At 42.5% G+C, this 26,216-nt stretch overlaps 1 protein-coding gene across 1 annotated transcript in view; it reads right to left on the bottom strand.

Annotated features, from left to right (window-relative positions):
- The window catches only part of dab1b (DAB adaptor protein 1b), a gene marked incomplete at both ends in the record, with an annotated part of 69,464 nt that overhangs the window by 9,847 nt on the left and 33,401 nt on the right, over positions 1-26,216 (bottom strand). Inside the window, 6 exons of the mRNA XM_080725590.1 lie at positions 1,672-1,719; positions 5,756-5,815; positions 7,835-7,900; positions 11,442-11,480; positions 15,662-15,781; positions 22,385-22,516. Coding sequence (XP_080581716.1) covers positions 1,672-1,719; positions 5,756-5,815; positions 7,835-7,900; positions 11,442-11,480; positions 15,662-15,781; positions 22,385-22,516 — 465 coding nt within the window. The remainder of the gene's footprint in view (positions 1-1,671; positions 1,720-5,755; positions 5,816-7,834; positions 7,901-11,441; positions 11,481-15,661; positions 15,782-22,384; positions 22,517-26,216) is intronic.

Raw genomic sequence — 26,216 nt, 5'->3', positions numbered from 1 at the left:
CACAGGAGTACATTTATTTCACGCAGAGGCAATGTTTCAGTCACTGGTGACCTTCTTCAGGCTACAGCACTTAACAACAAAAAAAAGAAAGAAAAAAAGCAATTTTTAAGCATAACCCTAAAGCCAGAGTTACGACACCAGCGCACAACTACACATAAATCAGCCATAACTCCAACCCCTAACTCTAACCTCTAAAAACCTCACCCTAACCTGAAGCTTTTCCTAAATGTAAGCAAACATCTTCGTTCATTTATTTACTTTTACCACAAAACAAGCATTTATCTTGTAAGGACCAGGAGGAACGGTCCTCACAATGTATACTTCTCAAATTCTACTATAGAATTTGTCGGGCAGAAACTTCGTATCTCCAAGTTTCAAATGTATACGTTTTTAAAGCTTCATCATACAAGACCGTCGCACAAAACTAGTGAAAACAGCAGATCTACAAGCACACAACGCCTCGTGATGCGAGGCGTTGTGTGCTTGTAGATCGACTGTTTTCACTAGTTTAGCACATTTTTTAGATGATAAATACGAAACGAACGGTTTTGGACATACAAGGTTTCCATCCGACAATGACGTTATACTATAATACACGTGCACGCACGCACAGTCACGTCACAAGCGCGAGTCGCCATCAAAGTCGAGGCAAAGTCACTATAGAAATCTCCCCCTCTCCTGTATTAAATAGGTTATTGAGTAAATTAATATCCCCGTGTTGCTGTCATGATGGCAACGCCACCACTACTATTGTCCTTGTAGAATACAATTATCAGAGATTTGATTAGAGTCTTTATTGCCGCGCGACCGGAGGTCGCTGGAAATTGCCTGCCGGCGCCGCGTGATGGAATACAATATGTTAACCCATTTAGAACGGGTACACATTATATAATTATTTTATGCTTTAACTATTGAAAAAAAGCAGATATACAAGCTCACAGCGCGGCACTGAGTGCCGCGCTGCGAGCTTGTAGATCTGCTATTTTTGAGAAAGTTGTGAAAATGTGCGCAAATCTTTGAATATATGTATGTATGTATGTATGTATGTATGTATGTATGTATATGTAAGCGAACGTTTGTAACTCAAATTTTGCCTCTGGGTGGTCCCTGGAACTAGATATTTTGAGATGGGGGTCCGTGGCCAAATAAATATCAGTTTGGGGGTCCTTCACTGACATACATAGTAGTCTCTCAAGAACAGACTAACTGAGCTCCAGTTAAGTGAAAAGGACCTTTTCTTTGACGATGGCTGGCCAGATTGACATAGACATAGACATAGAAACATAGGTTTTTCAAAAAACCTTAGAAGGATTCAAAAGACACTTATAGAATCGGGTAAAAATTCTAATTTTCACGATTTTTCAAAAATAGCAGATCTACAAGCTCGGAGTGCCGCGCTGCGAGCTTGTATATCTGCTATTTTTCAATAGTTAAAGCATAAAATAATGATACACAATAATGTGTACCCGTTCTAAATGGGTTAAAGATATGACGTTAAAGACAGAATATGAATGGTAATGCGGGACTGGTGTAAGTTTCCACAAAACTCTATGAAATCCATTTGACACTCCAGTCCCAATCCAATCATTTCACTAATGGCATTCTCAGCGTCAGAATGCCTTGAAGGCAAGGAAGGGTAGCGCTTTTCATCCGGGCCGTTGGTGTACTCACCGAGGGGGGAGTGGACATGTCGCCGAAAAGATCAAAGTGGTTGATGTTCTGCATTTCGCACCCCGGAGGAAAGAAGAGAAAGAGAGAGTGTGAGAGTGAGAGCGACACAGAGAGAGAGACACGCACGCACACGCAAACACACACGCACACACACGCACACGCACACTAAAGTGATATTTCATGGCAAAGTGATGACACTAGGTTTGCACAGTCATGACACTTCAACACAGGGTTATGTGGCAATTGTGTGGGTGGGTGGAAAGGTGGTTGTGGCGGGGAAGAAATATATTCAATATAGTCACGACGACAGTCGTATCGAGGACGGCGAGAAACAACTGCCTCCCATCCCCGGTTTCATTATCAGAAAATGGATCTAAAATGAATCCCACATTGCCGGCTATAATTGGATTGGTAAAAGGCTATTCAAGCCCAATAAAACACGCGCTGATTAGATATTCTTATGTCTGCCAATCAAGAGGGCCCTCGAGAGCCCTGTGACGCATTGTCATGCTGATTCCCGCTCCGCGTATATAGCTAGGATTATGTTCGATTGCAATGAATGAATGAATGAATGAATGAGCATCTAGACGAGGAAGCACCCTGATGCCGACCACCCCACCCTGTCCTATAAGAATATACGTCCACCTCTGTTTTCCCCTATGCTACAGCAGATGGATATTGAATGGATAAGTTGCATGAATTGCAAGTTCCCGGTGTGTGGCGCCATGCATAAGCAGACTATGAATCCATGGTGTAAATACACAAGTTCACAAACACATGACGAATGATGATGAATTTAATTGAAAAGAATAACAATGTAAATAAGAGTACTGAATGGGATCAGCGTTGCTGAGAAAAAGGAGGGGAGAGGGTCCACTTGGAACGAGCTAGGACATCTAAGGGTTCCTCGGTACTGTATATTCACTTGACAAAACAAAAGGTTGATAAAAGAGTCAGGAGTTAAGTAAGCATATATATTCTACACAGAGGTCTCCCCTCAATTGGACTGACACTCGTCAGGGGGGAAAAAGCTCCAACTGAATGAACAGACAAACAGTAACACTTAAGAGATATGGCAGTAGCGCTGACACTTCTGCTAGCATGGGGGCTGTTGGGTTGTGATAGGCCGTGCCAGCGCACTATATCTGTTTGATATGCGGAGCAACAAGCAAACAAGCGGCAAAGAGCGGGAGCACTTTGCAAGGGCTGTTTTCGCCACGAGGAAAATCTTCCCCCACGCAAATAGACTTGAATAAATGTTTTGATTTATGGGTTTGAGAGATGCGACAGAAGGAAGAAAAAAAATAATAAGAAAAGTCACTGCGATGGTGGAAGGAGGACTCGTGAAATCTACAGCCCCGGTAGTAGTAGACGGAAATACATTTTCAGTTTGCAGGGAAATGAAAAAGACAGCAGCACTTTGTTGTGCCATTTACCGGACTAAATGAGTTTGCTGCTGAAAATATATTGCTGTCTATTTAGGTACGGCTGTTTATGAGCCTTGGATTAGAGTCTGTTGATTTGATTGCATGTAGCTGTGACTACACTGCATGCAAGCTCAACAACACCACACGCCCACTCCACGTACAAACCTCTTCTGGTCACCTCTGTGGATGACGGCCCAACCTCCCATTTGTTGTGTCCATTATAACAGTCAGTGGTTCTCAACCTTTTCAGGCCGCGACCCCCAAAATAATCATATTTTAACTGGGAAGTGGGACCCCCCCCCCCCCCCCCCCCATCCCGATGAGCACTAAGAGTTGAGGCATTACATTTTGTATAACAGGGTTCCATTGCGAGGCGTTGTGAGCATGTAGATCGGCCATTTTCACAACTCTGCCTCTAATATTTGTCAATTTGGCCGATGTTTAATTTGTAATTTTAGAGGTATTAAAAAGTCCTTAAATTGTCACTTTAGGAACGTGCAGATACCCTCTATAAACTTAAACTTTATGTTGGGTTTGTTTACAGTTGAGTGAGAAAACAATGTTGCACATTAAGTTAATCATCTGGGAACCCCCCCAAAAATAATTTGGGGACCCCCCTGTGGGTCCCGGCCCACAGGTTGAGAACCAGTGCATTAAAAGTATATATACCCCATTGATTGGACCAACAGAGTCATCATAATGTAACTGTCCAAGCCATCTGATCCCGTCACGTTTCGGATTCCCGCGTGACATTGGATTTGCACGCCGAGCCTGCCTCCCTAATGTCCTGTGAAATTGGCGACACGTCCAACTTTGGTTGACCAATCAATTAGTCTTGTGTCTTTGAGCGGGCGAGGTGTGACTGATTTAGCGTCGTTTCATCATGATCAGAGAAAAGTCGCCAAGTCGTTGACTGTCGGGGGGGAAACCTAGTATGTCCAAAACGGTTAACTTTAGAAAAAAGCTGTGTTCCAATGACTCCAATGAAGTTATTATTTAATCACAAGCTTGTGTTAATTTAATGTTTTTCATTGGTTCAATAAAATCCACAGACAGACATAACCCCTTTCACTTTCAAAGCGTTTCCAATATAGCATGGGTCTTCAACAGGGAGTCCGGGACACCTAGCGGGTCCTCAGAGTTACTACAGGGGGTCCTCCAAATCTTTGAGTGATAGAAACTTTTTTTTCTCCTTTTTTATATTAACCACTTGAACCCCCTAGCATCCATATTCTGAGAACTTTAGCCAAAAATAGCAGATCTAAAAGCTCACAACGTCTTACAGCGTGAGGCGTTGTGAGCTTGCAGATCGGCAAAGAGCTCTAGAGTAGAGGGGGAAAAGAGCAGACTAAGTACAGAGTGAAAGGTCAAGTTTATTAAGTATTGACGGTTCAAGTGGTTAAATATCTGAAAACACAAATTGACATGAATTCAAAATACACTGACGATTGTGCTGTCAAACAATGACAATAGGCCTATATATGATACGGTTGTGGGGGTCCCTGCTTCATCTTCTCTCTCTTAACTAAGGGGTCCTTGGCCTGAAAACGTTGAAGACCCCTGCAACATAGCAAAAATAGCAGATCCACAAGCTCACCAAGCATTGGCATGCGACGCGCCGTGAGCTTGTAGATAGGCTGTTTTTGCTCGTTTCGTGTGACACTGCACTATGACGGAGTAGGACATTAATTTACCAAGAAACATAAAGGCGTGACAAGTGGAGATAGGAGGTTTCTGTCCCCGACAGCGGCGATATGCAGCTTAGCCCCGGCACAAGTCGTTTCTCACCCAGGAAAGCTTTTGCAGGGTTTTTCCCGGGGGCAATAACTACAGTACCTCTAAAGCAAATGAGGCTTTGCTGTGAGTAATAGCAGTGACAGAATCTAAATGCTGAACGGACCAGAGTGAAAATGTCAAATGAGGCTGGCACAAGACGGGTCTGTGTGAATGGACACGGGAGAAAAGGGGGCTTTAGGGCAGGGGTTCCCAAACTTTTTTTGTCTCAGGGCACCCCATAGATATTCTTTTTAATCCGAGGCACCCCTACATTATAATTTTCACTCCCAGCACCCTCTATTTATAGCATATCGTTGTTGTCGGGTGGAAACCTTGTATGTCCAAAACCATTCGTTTTGTATTTATAATCCATAAAATATACTAAACTAGTGAAAACAGCAGATCAACAAGCACACAACGCCTCGCAATGTGAGGCGTTGTGTGCTTGTAGATCGGCTGTTTTCACCAGTTTTGTGTGACAGTATGAAGCAGGGCTTTGCTTTACCAAAAGACGTACACATTTGAAACTTGGAGATACGAGGTTTCTGCCCGACAGTGATTATGTTGCGAGGAAACCGTTGAGATAATAGCCATTTTTCTGATAGAACTGACTGAAAATAACTTTGTACTTCAAGTTTAAAATTATACTAAAAATGTTTTCTAGTGTCTAAATACATTCCAAATATTATCAACTGATCTCGCGGCACCCCTAGACTGCCGTCGCGGCACCCCAGGGTGCCCCGTCACCCACTTTGAAAACCCCTGCTTTAAGGCATTTCACTTCAAAAGGGTCTCACAGAGAGGCTTGCACGTTAGGAGGATATGGCGACAAATGAATAGAAAACAAACAAACAAAAAGAAAAAACTAAACAAACACCTACAGTCATGAAATGGCGCTTTGGGACGTCATAGATCCCTTCCTTCTGCTGACTGGTTGGGACCTGCATTGGATCGGAGGTCGATTCAAATGAAGAGTAAGTAAAGTGAGAAACACCATTCTGTATTTTTTGTGAAGGTTGGTTGGTTATTAAAAAAAAACAAAAAAAAACAAGACCTTGCAGAACTGATCTATTTTCCACAGAGAAAAAGCTTTGCTCATCCATTTAGATTTAGTCTATACAAATACTTTTTTTCCCTCCCTTTGCTAGACATACGTCCTGGTCTTTTAGAGCAACGGTGCTATGCAAATTCTACAGTTGTTGCCACTGAATCAATTCTACTTAAATCAATATTGATCGTAAACAATGCTTGAAGATTGTGCGCCCCGGTTCATTGGGTATTAAAGGAAAGGCCATTGTTATTCTGCAACGGTACGTCTCAACTGGCTAACGTCTTGACACCGGAGAAAATGTCTCGGCTCTGTTCTCTCCTCTGTGTATTTTTCCTCACATTCATCTATTAAGGTGCAGTCAACAATCGCCTGCGTTAACTCTCTAACGTTCTCCGTCCTTCTACAGTGGCCGCGACGTGGCGGCTTTTGGCTACGTTTTCTTCCAGTCTATTGATCTCGCATCATTCTGAGATCAAATGGCATGGAGGGTGATTAATCTCCCCCTGCGTCTTTCATCTTCAGAGGAGCGAGGGGTACAGAAGGAGAGAAGGGAGGAGGGTGCAGAGAGAGAGAGAGAGAGAGAGAGAGAGAGAAAGAGAGAAAGAGAGAGGGAGGGATTAAACCACACAACCGGTCCCTGGAGTCCTGTACTATTGTATGTTTGGTCCCCCTCAAACAGTCTGAAGCAAAAAAAAGGTCACGTTGTAGATATCTGAAAAACGGGGGACTGTACTGCCACACAGGGCTTTAGGTGAATACATTTTTCTAAAAGCACCGACCTTCACTGTGCACTATGGCACCTGAATGAAAAATAATAGCAGACACGCGGTGTGATTTACAAACACAGGCTGCCTCCCTCCATTTTCTTTTTTTGAAATGTTAAACGAGAGCTGAGCTCTACCGCCATAGATCATACAGCAGCGTGTCGGATATTAACGTAACGTCGTTGTCGCGTGGAAACCTTGTACGTCCGAAACCGTTCGTTTTGCATTTATCATTTTAAAAATGACTTAAACTAGTGAAAACAGCCGATCTACAAGCACACAACGCCTCGCACCGCGAGGCGTTGTGTGCTTGTAGATCTGCTGTTTTCACTACTTTTGTGCAAGGGCCTTGTCTGATGAAGCAGGGCTTTACTTCGCGATGAAACGTACACATTTGAAACTTGGGAGATCCGAGGTTTCCGCCCGACAACGACGATAATGGCCTTTTCCTGCTTTACCCAGTGGCGCTGTACTGTTGAACCAGCAGAGAAAATACATCTCTTACGGATGTTCTACAACTCTGTCTGTTTTTGATTTACAGTGGCATTAGTGCTTTCTCTGTCCTCATTAAAGGTAATAAGTGATTCTTAATTTTTTTTGTAAAACAAAGCATTTTATTATAATTCTTTGTTAAAATGTTAATGTCTGACCGTAATCATTTCTAACAGAGTGTTTGTCTCTCCAGCGCTTTAATGAACAGAAAATACTGCACATTTCTAGGTGGGTTGCCAATTTGAGCCAATCGGGAGAGAGTACACACCTATCAGCTTCAATTTTATAATGCTCCGGTTCCTATTTTTGCCTGCTGCACTTCTTTGTGTCATCCTGACCAATTGTAATTCTTTATCCTGTATCCTGTATGAGTTCTCTCTCCTGATTGGATCACGTTGGTATCCCAACCTGAAAATGCATTTGCTGTACACTAAAGAGCCAGAGAGATATAGGGAGAGCCCTGTCACAGACCAGCAATGGTTGCTGCAGGAGTATAGAGATATTTGACACTTATTTTTAGCAAAATAAATGTACTTAGGCTAGTGCACCTTAACAAAAAAAGTGTTGTGTACCAATAAAGAGGTTATTACTATTTTCAGCATCTCTCACAGGAAGGGGAAAGGGGCATGGGGGGGTGGGTCTTGTCTTTGTACCTGATAAACGCTCTCCTCTGACTGGGGGCCGCGGAGGGGTTCGTGTCCGGCCTCAAACACTATGTACTACAGAACAGAAGTATAGTTGGCAAGGCAAAGAGGTGTAAGAGAGCCATGAGATGGAGATAAGAGTAGATCCAAATGGAGATAGGATAGATATCATGTGCACAAAACAAAGAGTTGACGCGAGGTAGAGTAGAGAGAGGGGGTTGGAAGGGGGTTGGGGTGGTGAGGGATGGTTTGAGAATGGTGCAGGGAGAACGAACACAAGGAATGGGGAGACGAGAGCGGAATGGAGGAGAAAGGGAAAGAGAGACGGAGGCATGAGAGAAAGGAAAAGAGTGAGGTGGGAAGAAGAGAGAGCACAAGTAGAATATAGGTCAGGCAGTAGTTCAAGTCACTGTGGAGTAGGGCTAGGCAATTAACCAATGAAGACCTGAGGGCCGTTCCACCAAATGTGCCTTCTAAATCAGCAGTTCTCACACTTTCAAGATCTTTGAAAAAATGTATCAAAAATAGCAGATGAGCGTGTACATCTGCTATTTTTTGAATAGCCAACGCACAAATCTATAATGACAGATACTTTCGCAGTTTTAGTGGGTTAACCAAAAATGTGGAATTTTGAATCTCTCACCGACTGAATCTTGCTCACGTCGGTTAATTAAAATAATCAAAAATATATATATATTTTTTTCTTATCAAAGAATAGACACAAAAAAGAATGTATTTAATTATAGACAACTGAATTGATTAGTCAAATTGACCACTTAAGCCCTATTTTATTCTTTGTACAGCCGATCTACAGGCTCAGCTTGTAGATCGGCTTTTTTTTTGCTATTATGAAACTAGATTTCTAGATATTATGAAACTTAAATCGGTTAATTCAATTAGCTGTTGCACCTGTAATACTTACAGCACAGATCTTGTCAGAATAAAATAAATCATAACCAAGACAAAAGTTTGTAAATAATCATACTGTGGAGGTCTATTAAGGCTCCCTTCACCGAGATGAGCAGTGATACTCGCCATTTCCACCACAAACACAGACCCAAGGCTCAGAACCTTCACTTGAGATCCATATTATACTTCTTAACAAATGTTGTGTGACTGTCCAGTTGAAACCTTGTATGTCCAAAACAATAGTCGCGTAGCCAGACAACTATCCCCCAATCTCCCAATGCTAGAGTCTGAATGGAACTACACCTGCTGAAATCCCCCTGAAAACTGTAATCTGAACATCATTTCCGTTTAGAATTTCCATCTCTAATAAGCGGCAACTCCGGCAAGCTATATGTGCTTGGATTATTTTGATTTATATTAGGCCACACATTTTGCGTGACTGTAAAAACATCCATCACATATCTCAAGTAAGATCCAGTTCAATCTTGAACACGGACATGCACTGTATTCTACAGTGTCGCCGGGGGAAAAAATGCTCAAACCATTCAAAAAATATCTGCTATTGAAGTTAGTTGTTAAGGTCTTTACACACTGGGGGCGAATTTGCGAAGCGAATAATTTTCTTTTTCTTTTTTTTTTAACCTCAATGTCAATGCAAGCTTCCACATCGGCCACGAATTTCCGCGGGGCGAAAAAGCGGGTGTTATTTATTCGCTCTTGTGTCGAATTTTGCGGACATTCGTGGCGAAATCCTCTCTCTCTCTCTCTGTGTCAAAGCAAGCTAACTCTATCCAAATTAAAGAGAGAGAGACAACATGGTCGAGGGACAGTGTTTCTCCTTTTCCGTGTCTCGTCTCGTGCGTGTGAGGCTGCTTTCTAGTACTGCCATCAGTGGTGGAAAAAGTAATAACATTTCTAGTAAAAGTATAGTTTATGTATGTTTTATTATAATTTGTTTCTGCAAATAAAGTAGCTAGTAACTAATGTTTTAAAATAAATAGTTGAGTAAAAATACAATAGGATCCAAAATGTAGTGGAGTAGAAGTAACAGTACTGGAGATTTGACACACTCAAGTACAAATACCTACAGTGCTCAAGTAAATTAACTTAAGCCTCTATCAGAGTCCTAGGTGAAGAGCTATTCACCGCAAATTTTAGGTGTAAAGCTATCCACCTAAAGTGAGAAAATATAAGTGGAGGCCATCATAGTCAGTCACGGTGAAGTCCTATCACTGTGACTGACCGGTCTAGATCGACCAATCAGTGAACGGGGTGATGGGTCGATCTGTCTGATAGTAAAAACAGAGAGATGTGTCGGGACTCGCGGTGGATAGCTCTTCACCGCGAGTAATGACGTAATGATGTAGTTTTATGACTTAAAAAGACTACACCGCGGTGGATAGCTTATCACCGCGGTGCCTACTATGATAGGGGCTTTAGTTACTTTACACCACTGGCTGCTGCTAACTGCGACTGGCTGGCTGCTGCTGGGGAACCACTTGACGTCATCATTTTCTTTTTCTTCCAAAAAATTTGAAAATAGCAAATGTTGCGCAAGACTCTTCTTACACAACGAAGTGGGGCATTCAAAGTTGAAATATGGAGATACAAGGTTTCAACACCGGGTCTCATTTCTGGATCTCAGATGAAAGAGTCCACCCTGCGGGCTTCGCATGTATTTCTGTCAGTCAACATCAACGTAATAATAAAACAAAACAAAGAAAGAAAAAACTGCGAATGGAAATGTTGGTATGCAAACGCACTTGCGACAGAAGCTACAGAACAAAGAATAGAGATGGTTTTAGGATGTGTTTGGGGGAGGGGGGGGAGGGGGCATACCGCTGAACGTTACATTCAGAGTAGTAAGAGTTAGTGTTGTCTGTATTCAGTGTGAGCAAACAAATACAAAAAATCAGGTTCAGCCAAATGCCGGGGGGGGGGGGGAGGGGGTCAAAAGGATAACAACCAGTTGGGGGTCGGAGGGGTGGGGGAGAGGGGGGTAGGGGGGAAAAAATCGGGACATTGACACAGACCAACTTAAAAACGCATGGTTTTACGACACTGCGCCGGCAAATGGGAAGTCGAATGGTTGAGCAACACTCGTCCACTAGGATGGCCTACTGTGTAATATAGGGATGGGACGATACGTGATAATTATCGTTTATCGTGATAAAAAACACGAGAGACGTAATTTATCGCGATACCGTCCTCCGTCATGCACTGGGATCAATTCACCTTTTATTTGCCGAGCTGCATATCCGATACCACTTAAACCCTCTATAATTGGTAAAAGGTACGTATAACATACGTACTTGATACAGTCTTTTTTCCACTCTCTATCATATGTCTTTGCCAAAAAATAGCCGATCAACAAGCTCACAACGCGTCACGTTGTGACGCGTTGTGAGCTCGTAGATCTGCTATTTTTTGGCAAATGTTCAGCCCCAGGATAACGGATTTTGATTATCGCGATAAATATCGTAAATCGCGATTTCTATTGTCACAACCATCGTTATATGACATGTTCATATCGTCCCATCGCTAACCGTGTATTACTGGAATGGTGGAGTATCATCATGAGCCATTCATTCGGGCCGGCAGATCGGTGTGACCAGGCGAAGGTTATCTGCATTACTGATCAATTACTTCTAATTATCGGGGTTTAAGACTTCATCACAAGTGAAAACAAGAGCTGGGGGCGACGTACCTGGTAGACCGGGTCATCCACCTCGTCCTCCAGGATGGTCTGTGTGGCCATGGAAAAAAGACAGCATGTTTCTTTTCATCATACAACACAACAGATCAGCAGGGGTCATCGCTATGCTAGCCTCGGAAACCCAGGCTCATTTTGGCGATCGGAAAGAAAGATAAGCCTGGGCGAACCCCCCCCCCCCCATATAACTGTGCTGTTTCATGACATTTTAAATGGTAAATGGTGCATTTATATAGCGCTTTTATCCAAGGCGCTTTACATAGATTGTGCATTACATTCACCCATTCATACACCGGTGGCGGAGGAAACCATGCAAGGCACCAACCTACTCACCGGGAGCAATTAGGGGTTCAGAGTCTTGCTCAAGGACTCTTCGACATTAACTCAGGGGGAGCCCGGATTCGAACTGGGAACCCTTCGGTAACCTTTTGTGCTCTAATAACGGTTTTTCTACCCCTGAGCTATGCCACCCTATTTAATTGTATATAAAATAAATGTAGCCGTTCAGATATCTTATTTTACATCACTATTGTTCATGTGAACTGTTTTGTTTTATAGGCTTATCCATTATAATTGTAAAATCGCTATGATTTATCACTTGTTTTCCACCGCGGATCACTTCCTCGTTTACTCAAAGCGGACAGCAGCAGGAGTCATGTCCCCCTCCGTGTCATTTCGAGACACCCAGAGGACCCGGCGAGATCTGCCGGGCCCCATAGAATGTCCGCGTTAGGTTAGACTATCGCTATGCTAGCTTTCGGTGGACATTTCTGTCAAAATGACATGATTTTGAGGGAGGGGGGGAGGGATCCTGATTAATCACTTAATCGTCTGATTAACCAATTAACCCTGTATTATAATTCCGTGCACAGCAGAATATAACCGATCTACAAGCTCACAGGTTGGGAATCGCTGCAATAGATCACGGAAAAAGAGCAGGAGGAAGCAGAAAAAAGAGAGAGAGAGAGAGAGAGAGAGAGAGAGAGAGAGAGAGAGAGAGAGAGAGAGAGAGAGAGAGAGAGGGGGAGATCCACAAACGGGAATTTGACAGTACATACAACTATTTTTAGAAAGAAAACTTCCCGCAACACATTACTGAGAGCTGATTCTTTTCACCCCCCTCATCTGACTAATAATATTCCCTATGGTCAATTTCAACGTCTCAGAAGAATATGTGACAGCGAGAAAGTTTTTGAGACCCAGGCCTCTGATATGACCAACCGCTTTTGTGAAAGAGGGTATAATAAAGGTGTTGTTTCACGCGCACTTAACAAGACTAAGAGCATTAAGCGCTCAGACTTGCTAATAAAAAAGAAACGCGCGAACTCTTCCAGTCCGCGGCCCTTTTTTGTCACACAATATAGCACGGTTGCTAACCAGGTTGGTCACATCATTAAAAATAACTGGGCGATAATTGAAAGTGACCCCACTTTAAGATCAGTATTCCCTGAGCCGCCACAGGTTTCCTTTAGAAGAGCCCCCACTTTACGTGACAAGTTGGTACATAACCATCTGCTCCCCACTAGAAAGGAAACCTGGCTCAAAAGACCCATTGGGTCTTTTAAATGCATGAACTGCCCTCACTGTTCTAATGTACAACAAACTAAAACTTTTACAGACCTCAAAACCCAGAAGGTATACAAGATAAACGATTTTATAAATTGCAATACTACACATGTAATCTATAGACTCACATGTACCTGCCCAGATATATTTTATGTTGGAAGAACGAAACGCCGGCTCAGAGATAGACTGGCTGAACATAAATACGCTATACGCATTAATAACTTGGACTACCCCATAGCTAGACATTTCAGGACTGTCCACAATAGTAACGATTCCCTTTTACGCATTACAGGTATTGAACACGTCAAACCCCTCACCAGAGGTGGAGACCGTCTCAAAAAACTGAATCAACGTGAAACTTTCTGGATACATTCCTTAGACGCTCTAACCCCTCCTGGTTTAAATGAGGACATATACTTCATGTGTTATCTATAGTATGTTTGGGTTTCTTTCTTATTTGATATGATACACAATGTTTATTTCTTTGTTTGCTTTTTCTTTTTGATTTATTTGTTTATTATTGTTGGCATGTATTTTCTTTGTTTATTTTGGTTATTTGTTATATAATTAAGATTTTGAGTATTTCTCCTGCTTTTGCAGTGCAGGCTCATTCTATCTTGTTCAGTAGGCTGCTGTAGGTATGTAGGTGTGCAGGCTACACAATCAGTGTGCATGCACACACACACTTGCTTAATTTGGGTGTTGCCTTGATTACAATGGTCATTAATTGCCTGTGTATTAGTAACATCACGTGAATAGCCACTATTTAATGGATCTGTATGTCTGGTGCTCCAGTTCTTTGCCCTGATGAAGACCGCAAGGTCGAAACATGTTGGTTTTTAGACAATAAACTTTGTTTTATTTTAAACTCCTCGAGTGCTCGGATCTCATCTCCTTTTTCTACAAAGTTTTAATCCCACCGATCCTCGAAGCACCATTTACACACTTTTTTACTATAAGATTTTATTCTCCCTTGAGCACCCGGTTAATCTCTGCTTTTTGATGGGAATTTGACAGTTTTATCGTCTCATTAGGTGACAATAACAGGACGACAGGGAAAAAGGAAGCAGTGGTACTTATTATCTGAATGTAAAATGAGCAAAATTCCACACAGAATGACTGACACTGGCATTTACTGAAACCGTTATACATATTACACGATAGGCCTATACTTTACAACATGCATGCATACAAGCATGTTACAGTAGACTCACACTCCCGCACACAAACGCATGCACGCACGCACGCACGTACGCACACGCACAATCTCGCTTTACAACAATATTCAATAAAGCCTGGACTTTGCATCTTTATGGCATTCGAGTGGGCCAAGGAAATGAGCATACCAGCCAACTGCATATTCTTTGATGCACCTGCAAAAAGCCACTCAAAAAAGCTTGAAAGAACAGTGATTTCCATTGAGTGACTGCCTGAATGGGGGACTAATTCAGCAGGTTGCACTGAGTAGTCTCGGGGAACGGGGGCTTAAGCACAGCCATGAGGTGAAATCACGTCGGACGGTCCTTACAGTGGCGTCGGTTCAGCAAAAGCTAAGGTATGGCAACATGACTGATGTCTTGCGCAAGACACCAGTCATGTTGCCATACCTTAGCAACAGGCATGATGAATTTATGTTAAAGGGGCCACACCATGCTTTTAAAAATATATATTTTATATAAATATTGGTCCATAATACAGTTTTATACTAGCCTGACACTCAGCCTGAATTGACATTTCGTTTCACTTCATTATTCAGTCTGAAAGTGCTTTCCCCCAAGGCGATTGCAGGGATGGGCGTTGCCAAAAAGAGGCAGTCTTCAGCGATTGGTTCACCGACCAACACATGACATAGTGTGGCTGGCTAGTGGCTAGCCTGTTGCTTGCTAGTGCTACTTGCTAACCAAAGAAACAGTCAGAATAGGAGCACTACGAACTAGTAATCAAACACAACATAACATGCCTGCTACTGGTGTTTCATAGCGAGATCGATACGATCGCATTTTACCGCAATTTACCGCATTTTATCGCGACGCGATGCGCGGTACGGTACGGCGGCAGCGCTGGTGTACTTGGAAACACACATGAGTTCTGGGAAACCCCCACCCACGCTGATCACAAGACACTGATTCACGACGCTGATTCGCCGTACGGATTTTCAACCGAGGGAGGACTCTTCAATGAGAGCACTTCTAGACCCCTGAATCGCTAAAACAAAAAATTTAAAGGGGTGTGGCTAGCGATTCAGGGTCTGGAACTAGGCTAGTTTTATACAGGTTTTAGCCTAAAAACCGCTCGGATATTGAAATGTCATGTTCTGTCTCTCTCTAATTCCAAGCCGTTTCAGATGCAATACCAAAATGCCCTTTGTTGGAAACGGGGCGCAGTCGTTGGGCTAGAATTTTAGCTTTGCACCATGCTAATCTTCTAATCTAATTGCTAATTGCTAATCTTAGCAAGTTAACGAATTGTGTTTTTTTGGGGGGGTGGAAAAAATACATTGGGAATAATAAAATACATGAAAAAATTGAAAATGTTGAATTTTATGGTGTGGCCCCTTTAAGAAGTACATGTAATTTTTTCCCCCTTTAGCCAAGGTATGGCAGCTTGCCATACCTTGCCGTACCCAATGGGCGCCTCTGGGTCCTTACCTGGTAGACGGCCTGCTCGCAGTGCTTGTCCTTCTGAGCCTTCTTCTCCAGCTCCTCCCTCTGCTTGATGTCATAGATGAGCGTGAAGAGGTCGCGCAGGTCGATGATGAGCGGCTCCGCCTGGGGTGGAGGAGGAGGCAGTGGCGTCAGTTCAGCAAAAGCTAGCTGCTGTTGGAGCGGTAGAGACCGCTCAAAAATACATGATGTCTTCCTAGAAAAGCTGCTTGAAGCTCCCAATGTGTTGCAACTGCATTTCTGTATCCAATAGAAGGCCAAGAAAAAAACTCAGTCCCAGTTTAAATCGGTGGTGTTATAGCAGAGCCCTTGACGTTTTGGCATATCACTCTTCAAGCACAGGTCGTACAGTCAAAAGGTCACACATCTGAGTACTGTTAGATGGGAGCGTCTCCACAGGGAGTGATTATTCAACGGACAAAAGCAGTCCGATCACGAGGAGAACAGACAGCGCTCAAGAACAAGAAGGCGAGGAAGAGGAGGGGGATGAAGGACAGCAGTAAGACGGAGAGATGAAAGAAAAGAGGGCGGATTATGATGACAGAGAGGAGGGCCGGGGATGCCATGGACATGGAGGAAGAATGCTATCCAAATGAGAGGGGAGGGAGGAGGAAGAGTTGGGTAACGCAGTGGTTATCAACCTTTTCAGGCCGCGACCCCCAAAATGATCATATTTTAACTGGGGACCCCCCCACCTTGACGGGCACTAAGAGCTGAGGCATTACATTTTGTATAACACGGTTCTATTGTGAAAATAGCAGATCTACATGCTCACAACGACTCCTATGGTCCACTTGCCCAATGGTTAGAGGGGGGAGGGGCGGGCGCGCCGAGGCGTTCACTGTACTTCCGGTTCATCCACAGACAGTGTCGTGTTGTTATTATTCTCCGTTAGATAAAAATGCTTTCTTTTCACCTTTTTCTACTTTTATCACTTCTCAAAATACGTTTTATTTGGATGCTTCATCTTTTTACCGTTCATTTTTTTTGTTAGTGTTGTCATCGGTTTTTATTTATAAAGGGAAACAAGATATGTATGCTACAGTCTTCACACAGCAGAACGCTATTATTATCATCAAATACAGCAATCTATCTAATAAAACGTTTGTTAATTGTGCTTAGCAGTAGTGTCTGTTAGTGTTTGGGCCGGGGTCTTTATTTGATGTAAAGAAAGTTTAATATTAACGCTAGCCTCATTAGCATCTTAGCTCCGTCTATAATAGGCTACATCATCAGCTATAGACTGTTGGTTCTCTAAGTGGGGTCCGGGGACCCCCAGGGAGTTCCAGGGGGTCCCCAGCTAAATTATAGTTAGGAACCAAATGGACCCTTAGGGGTATGTAACTGTACAAATCATTTGGTTCCATTTGTACACTCTGAGTTATGCTAACATATGATTTTACAATATAAGCTGGGGTCTCAGGGATAGAAATATATATAAACTTATATAAACTTTATTACAGGCTCAGGGCCCACAGGGTAGAAAACAATACATTACATTACAAACATAATAAAAAATAAAAACAGAAACAGAACATTTCCCTAAATGCTATTAAATGGGGGTCAGTAGCCTAATGGATGTCAAACTGGGGGTCCTTGAAACTAAAATGGTTGGGAATCACTGCTAGAGCCGTAAACATGTTCTCTTATGGGGTCACTGGCCTAAATGGGGGTCAGTGGGAATGTGGGATAATACAAGTCAATTCTTATTACCTCTTATTTATATGGTGATTATCAAACGAGTATATGGGGACCAAACAATCTCTGTACAAGTAGAGTAAAAATCCTCAATGTTAATTTCAATCTGAGTGCAGACCTTTACAGGTCCATTTGGTTAAATGTATTCTCTAATTAAATTAAAATGGAAGATTTTACTATGTAAAAATAGTCTACAGTACATGTTATAAACAACTTTACTTTTCACCAAGTCCAGTTTCATTAACATTGTAAAATGATAGCTATAGTAACAGTACATATCTGTTCTTATCATACATAAAAATACATTTAATAATATACATAGTCTTGGGTACATTTCTTTTTCTTTCAGGAACTGCGATGACATGGACCACATCAGCCGATCAGGGTTCCCTGGCAAGATGTAGCAACAATCAGATTTGAGAGTTCACCCTCTTGAAAGAGCTCCAAGAAGGAACATCAAACTTTCTCTGGTCTTTCGTGGTGAGGGAGGTTGACGACTGTTTGGTTCAGGAAAACTCACACCCCTGTACTTTAAGTCACTGGGAAGGCAACTATTGATTCTATTCACAACACACATTTGTCTTTGCCTATACTATAGCTACACCTACATTATTCAGACCCTTATTCAATTTAATTTACAATATGCAAACAAAATCCCCTCAAAATACAATACTCCACAACCACATTCTATTGTTTTCCTAAATAAAAGGCCAATTGCATGTGAAATGATATTGCTTGTATTGTCTGAATACATTTGAATAAAGCTGATACAAGACTACATTCTATTGTTTTCCTAAATAAAAGACTAATTGCCTGTGAAATGATATTGCCTGTATTGTCTGAATGCATTTGAATAAAGCTGATATAATTCACAAGACGTAAACATGTCATTCATGTGTTTTAATCGAAAAAGATGCACATGGTTAGTAGTACAGAATATTATATACTTCTATGGGAATACATTAAAGCTGAAAACAAATATATAGCAGCATAATGAATTACAATTCTTCTTATTGATGGACATTTATTGCAGACCGTGAAGACCTGAAAGGGTAAGAAAGAAAGTGTTATTTTTTTCCACTGTGAACAATTTAGTTATTTTTAACTTTATACTTTGTTGTGAAATATGACTTAAATGGGTCTTTGAATGAGCCATCTGGCTCAATTAGCAGCCTATGGTTGTCTGGAAACAGGAGGTTGTTCATATTTTAGTTAAAAAATTAAAGTTATATAAACAAGTCTATAGGGGTGAACAAACATGATGATGACACAAATTAATTTCAAGGATCCATATGGAAATCATGTTAGCATAACTCAGAGTGTACAAATGGAACCAAATGATTTGTACAGTTACATACCCCTAAGGGTCCATTTGGTTCCTAACTATAATTTAGCTGGGGACCCCCTGGAACTCCCTGGGGGTCCCCGGACCCCACTTAGAGAACCAACAGTCTATAGCTGATGATGTAGCCTATTATAGACGGAGCTAAGATGCTAATGAGGCTAGCGTTAATATTAAACTTTCTTTACATCAAATAAAGACCCCGGCCCAAACACTAACAGACACTACTGCTAAGCACAATTAACAAATGTTTTATTAGATAGATTGCTGTATTTTATGATAATAATAGCGTTATCTTACCTCTCTCTGTCTGCTCTGCTGTGTGAAGACTGTAGCATACATATCTTGTTTCCCTTTATAAATAAAAACCGATGACAACACTAACAAAAAAAATGAACGGTAAAAAGATGAAGCATCCAAATAAAACGTATTTTGAGAAGTGATAAAAGTAGAAAAAGGTGAAAAGAAAGCATTTTTATCTAACGGAGAATAATGACAACACGACACTGTCTGTGGATGAACCGGAAGTACAGTGAACGCCTCGGCGCGCCCGCCCCTCCCCCCTCTAACCATTGGGCAAGTGGGGAATAGAGGGTATGAACGTGACATCACTGTTGCTGGAAGTTATGTGGGAAGGCCTACTGAGTGGCATAAAACTAATTTCTGCCATTGACAGCCCATACATCCAAACAGAAAAGTCCTATCTGATTGTATTAAACAAAGTTAAACTCACCAACATTGTGGCTGTACTGAAAGCTGGAATTATCCTATTTCTATCTGCAAAATCTTTGTTTCATAAAAATCCACTGTAGCCAAGTTATGAGCTACTTTCTGTCAAGACTTTCTGTGCAGGTTTTTTATTTTTCTAAGTGTCAGAGTTTGGAAGCACTCGTTTTCAACAACACAACATCCTGCTGCCTCCTGCATTATGTGCAATTAGAAACAGGTGGTATGCAGGGCCGTTGAGTGATTTGCAACTAGCACTTCCAACTCCAATGCTCCATGCTGCTCAATGTTTTGCCACTCAGTCTAGATTAGGGGGGAGGGTCCCAGTGGACGTGTATATCCAATTAAGGGACGAAGGGAGGAGAATGGAGGAGGTAAAGCGAGGGGATAAAGTGGTGGGAGAGATGAATAATAGTGTGTTAAGAAGAGGACAACGAGAGGTAGGAGCAGGGGCGTCACAAGGGGGGGAAAAGTGGGACTGAGTTACTAGGGCCCAAGTTGGAGGGGCCTTAACTATTTTATACTTTAGCTATTTTTGGAAAGTCGTGAAAATGTTTTAATATATGTATTTTCTAACTCAAATTTCGCTTCTGGGGGTCCCTGGGACTAAATATTTTGAGATGGGGGGCCGTGGCCATATACATATCATTTTGGGGGTCCTTGACATGAAAAAGTTTGAGCACCACTGACATAGAAACATAGGTTTTTCACAAAACCTCAGAAGGATTTGAAATATTCAAAGACTTGCATACATTTTCAAGATAAAAAAAAAAAGGCAGATCTACAAGCTTAGCTTGTGTATCTGCTATTTTTCAATAGTTAAAGCACAAAATGTGAGTGAATCCTTGTACCCTGCAGGGCCCAGATGTTGGTGCGACACCCATGAGAAGAGGACAATGAGAGGTAGGAGGAGCTATCTGAGAAGAGAAGGGTAATTATATGAATATGAGGATGACTCATCCTGTTTTCCACATATGTGTTTTCATATTTAGAGGTGATTGATCTGCAAGCACTGAACCACTTAATCCCTATAACACACCTCACCGTACGACAAATAGCAAAAATGGTGTTGTGAGCTTAAAGATGGGGTGCCATGATTTTTCCCCCTCTAAAACATGATTATCAGGTATTATGATTATACCAGGAGGAAGATTCTTTCCAAAAAAAAGTGTACAGAAATAGTTAAAATTTGGTTTTTATGTGGCCACACCCGCCAGTTCATTAGTATGCCTGGTTGTCATGGTGGGTGGTGACCCAGCTGAAGTTAGCCACACCCACAGTGTTGAGTGAATGGTAATTAGGGGAGGGGTTGATTCTATGATGTCATTGTATCTGTGTTTTTGGACTGGCACTTTTGACCCACAAGGTGGCAGCCTCCAGGTAGAAACCTCAAAAACAGAGAGATCATAACCAGTAAGACTCCCTAATCGGGAGATAAGCGACCGTAGGTGGCTTATCTCCACAAATAGGGCAAAAATTTGTTTTTCCAAAATCTTCCTGATCCATGTTGATGACATGAGTGTAGACATGCTGTGTAGTGATATTCGTGATTTTAGGGCAAAAACTGTAGGAGCAGTGTCCAAAAATGTGTTTTAAAAATCGGCCTGAAGGTGGCGCTACAATAGGGCCATGTGAGAAATGAGGGGTGGGGTCTCCGCGTTGCCTTGGCGGACGAATAGGTACCGGCCCCGGCTCTCCCGGACGCTCCTAGCCCGAGTTACGGCATTTTATGTGCGCTGCAGTGGCAGGGGGTCCTCCACTGGGGGCGCCACCACTTTTGCATCCGTTCTGGAGCACCAGGAGTCGGTGGTCCCCGGGAATTCCCCGTGAGCAGCCCCGTTGGGGTGGTCATTTGGTCATTTTTGCACATTTGGTCATTTTTTACATCTGGGGGTCCCCCAGGGACCTGGGGGTCCCTGGGGCTCCGGGGGTCCTTGGAGGTTGTAATTTGGCAGGCAAGGAGTGTGTGTGTAAAATCTGGCATGGATGGGTCAACGGGTGCGGAGATATAAGCAGGGAAAAAGTGTGACGTGTGACGTGTGAGCACATTTGGTCATTTTTTACATCTGGGGGTCCCCCAGGGACCTGGGGGTCCCTGGGGCTCCGGGGGTCCTTGGAGGTTGTAGTTTGGCAGTCAAGGAGTGTGTGTGCAAAATTTGGCATGGATGGGGGCAACGGTTGTGGAGATATGAGCAGGGCAAAAGTGTGACTGACTGACTCACTCACTCACTCACTCACCCACGGACAGCCGGTGGAGGTTTCTACAGTAAGTAGCTCACAGTGCCGCGCTGCGAGCTCGTAGATCTGCTATTTTTGAAAAGTCGTGAACATTAGAATTTTGACCCGATTCTATAAGTGTCTTTTTAATCCTTCTAATTCTAGGCCTAAATGGGTTAAAGTAGTTGAAAGGATCCCTGGATAATAAGCCAAATATGGCTCATTACATTATAATTGCCCTCTATAACTACAATGTAAAATTAAAAACACCTTAAATATTTGACTTATTATAGAAATAGCTAATCTTTCACTCGATCAATAGGGGCAATGCCTGTCGCAAGTGGATGATGTCATTTGTTCACGTGTGGTCTATCCCTATTGAATCTATGGAATGCATGTGCAAAAAACACATTTAGAATATTGATTTTAATATTAACCTCATATTAACCATAGGAAGTATTACTTTTTTTTCACATGCATTGCATAAATTCCATAGGGATAGACCATACATGGACAAATGACATCATCAACTTGCAATGGGCATTGCCCCTATTGAGTGAAAGATTCTAGAAAATATTCTCAAAATATGAAATTTTACAATTTAGACATAGAGGACAATTAAAATGTATAAGGCATAGTTGGCTTATTTAATTAGCCAGGGATACCTTTAAATACAGCCCACGTCTGCTGATGGCGGGTTGACCTCCCTGAGGTGAAATACTCACTGATTGTCCATTCTTGATGGCCACAAACCTGTGGTGACCCTCCTTCCCACAGACATAGCCGAAGGCCCGGTGGTCCCTGGTGTCCTTGGCGATGTAGCTGATCTCGTGGACCGAGTGGTGATGCAGCAGGATCTGGAAGAAAAAAAGATGTGCTTCAATGTGGGGAAGATTCTAATTCTAATCCCACCTTTTGCCTTTTATTTGATTATAGTTTTTAGCTTTTTACTAATTAGTTATGCTCCTAATAAAGTTTTTTTTTTTGTAGCCTAAACCAACTTTGAGTACAGAGAAAAGCGCTATATAAATTGGATAGATTATTATCTAACTATTAATTTAGCGAATGTCTGTCTGACCATCTGCATGCTGACATCACTGATACTACACAGTTTCACCGCCATGGTAACCGTCTGTCTGCATGCTGACATCACGTCATACTCTGACGATAGTCGTACTCTGTGACGTCATACTCTGACGATAGTACTGACATCACAGACTGGCCTGGACACGGAGCACCATATATGGACATAAAGATCTTCCCAACCGGCACTCCAACAGGGATGGAACACCATATATGGGCATAAAGATCTGCCCAACGGTCACTCCAACACGGAACACCATATATGAGCATAATGATCTTCCCAACGGGCACTCCAACAAGGAGCACCATATGGGCATAAAGATCTTCCCAACAGGCACTCCAACATGGATGGAACACCATATATGGGCATAAAGATCTTCCCAGAGCCGTTTCTGGGTCCATGGGGGCCCTAAGCGTGATTCTGCTATGGGGCCTTCCTGCGGGCGCGAGCGTAGCGAGCGCCCGCGAAAAAATAATAGGCCTAATATTTTTTATCATTTTTTAATCCATTTTATAATGGAAATATATATATATATATATATATATAAAATATATATATATAAATGAATAAATAAAAAACGACAACAACAGGCAACGTATTTTTGCTATGTTTGAAAAATAATAGGCCTAATATTTTTTATAATTTTTTAATCCATTTTATAATGGAAATATATATATATATAAATACAAATATATATATAAATGAATAAATAAAAAACGACAACAACAGGCAACGTATTTTTGCTATGTTTTATTTGTTCTTTTCTTATTTAAATAAAAAAATGAAAACTTCCCCATGGGGTGCTGGAACACCTGCAGCACCCCTAGTTCCCACGCACTGGCAGAGTCCTGCACAGTGGCCACTGTGCCAAATTCACTTTCACTTTCAGCGGTGTGGATGCTCGGAAGCAAAGAAAGTCACCACAGTTTGATTTGATCATTCCTTAGGCAATTATGAAGGGATTTCAAAAATTAAAACGTCTCCATAATTGGGAAGTCTACTTCGCAGAGAAACCGTGGCCTTTGCGATTCGCTAATTGCGGGATTTCGCATCGCGATTTCGGTTTGAAAACGATTAACCATGCAGCAGTAGTTCTTTTCTGCTGAGGAGGGGGCGGTGGGGGGCCTTATGGTCGGCGGGGCCCTACGCAGCATGCGTAGTCTGCGTGTACGTTCCGCCGCCGCTGGATCTTCCCAGCGGGCACTCCAACATGGATGGAACACCATATATGGGCATAAAGATTTTCCCAACAGGCACTCCAACATGGATGGAACACCATATATGGGCATAAAGATCTGCCCAACAGGAACTCCAACATTACTTCTGAGACTCCTTTTTTGGGAATGTGTTTTTCTTTTTGAAATAATAATATTCAAAAAACAAAATGTTGGCTTTCAGCCCCAAACTAAAGCAACCTACAGTCATTTATACTTCATCATATGACTCTGAGAGCGCTTCTTGTTGACACTGTTTTGTTAAAATGCTATTTATGTCAGTTGAGAGACACTTGTCTTATGCGCATAAAACAGCCTTAACTTTTCATAAAGTAAAGCCCTGCTTCATCATAGAAGACACTGTCGCACAGCGAGGCATTGTTGTGTGCTTGTAGATCGGCTGTTTTCACTCGTTTTTAAAATGATAAATGCAAAACGAACGGTTTTGGACATACAAGGTTTTCACCCGACCCAGACGATATAATGTCTTCCATGGCTAGAAGAAGAGTGTACCGTTTTTGACAGGCCTCCTTATGTTGGCCATCAAATCCAAGCTGCACGAATCTGGTAGTTAGTCCAAATGAGGAGCAGACAGAACGTCAACAATTGGTCTTCTGTCGCAAAGACATAACACTGCAGTATTTCTACGCTTCCTTTTGCCTCTGTGTCAGATTAAGTGGCTGGAATAGGTTCTTTTTTTTGTCGCACTACTGACAGCGTCAAGATATTCGACCAGAATAAGTGCCAATTTTTAGCTTCCCCTGCTCATTTCCCTCTTCCACATGTGTCAGAGGAATAATTTACTGCATGAGTAGTGGTGGTAAATCAGTGAGGCCATGCAGGCAGCCACACAATCCAATTTCCACCTGTTTTTCAAATTTATTCTAATCTAAAGGGAATGTTGTTATGGCCCGCATAATGTGAGCATGTAGCCCACAGGTTGGCTGTGAGGACATTCTATATTAACCCCTAAATACAGTAATTGGCAAAATACTAAGATCTTAATAGTATAAGATTTTTGATAGTATAACATTAATGTTAAAAAATAAATGTAAAGAAAAACATTTTTATTTAAAAATAACTTAAAATAAGTTTTCATTGCAATACTGATAAAAAGGAACTTAACCCATAAAAACCGGGAGATTGCCCCGATATACAAGCTCATCGCACATCAATTCGAGCTTGTAGATCTGCTATAAAAAAAAGAAAAACAATATTATTGAATATTATATATGTGTGTGTGTGTGTGTGTGTTTGTGTGTGCGTGCGTGCGTGCGTGCGTGCGTGCGTGCGTGCGTGCGTGCGTGCGTGCGTGCGTGCGTGCGTGCGTGCGTGCGTGCGTGTGTGTGTGTGTGTTTTTTAAAGGAGGTCTGTGGAACAAAATATTTTGAGATGGGCATCCACAGCCAAATACATATCATTTTAGGGGTCCTTGACCTGAAAGTGTTTGGGCACCACTAATATAGCAACATATACATTTTCTCAACATTGCAATAGTGTGGGACGCTTGGCTGGAAACTACTCCAGATTAAAGACAAATATACAACAAATACGACTCCCCTACTCTTCATGACACAATCACCTCTGCTTTACATACTGTACTGTAGAGTATTTGAATCCAGATACTGGCTGTCTGGCTCTGCCACTGCACTGGAACAATCCCCCATTTCCCCCCCGTAACAACTCAAGAGGGGGGAATTAAGAGGAGCGTTATTTACGGGGTGTAATCGGTAAATAAAACCGTGGCACATTAGTTTGGGGGGGGGGTTGGGGGTCCAAAACAACAAATGAGCTTGTCAGAAAAAAAGTGCGGCGCTGCCTAGGAGGGGAGGCTGGGGGTTTAATGTCTTATTCCATTACCGGTCAATGACAAAGTGCTATCACTCCGCCAGTCACATTGGAAAGCGGAAATCAAACGATGGGTCTTCATCTTGAGAGCGTGGGGGGGGGGGGGGGGGGGGGGGGGGGGTTGAGCCGCTAGCCAGAGGGACCCGCGGCGCTGCATAATTATCGGTTTAGGTCCAACGACAGCCGAGGTGGAGCCGCGGTGTAATTAGCATTAGCAACGATGATCATTAAGGGGTGGAGCGGAGCGCTAATTATCGGTTAGCGCTGATGAGCAGAGTGGGCCTATCTGAACGCCAACACTCTGCCCCAGGACCGGTCCTCCATCATCCTGTAATGGAACAGCAGGCCTTCCCACTCCTCCGGGGGTGGGGGGTGGTGGTGGGGGGGGGGGGGGGGGGAGATTCGGAATGG

The sequence above is a fragment of the Nannobrachium achirus genome (genome assembly GCF_963921795.1).
Source record: "Nannobrachium achirus genome assembly, chromosome: 5".
NCBI classification, from domain to species: Eukaryota; Metazoa; Chordata; class Actinopteri; order Myctophiformes; family Myctophidae; genus Nannobrachium; species Nannobrachium achirus.
Note: the sequence above shows the minus strand (reverse complement) of the source record. Positions and strands in the feature narration are given on the sequence as shown.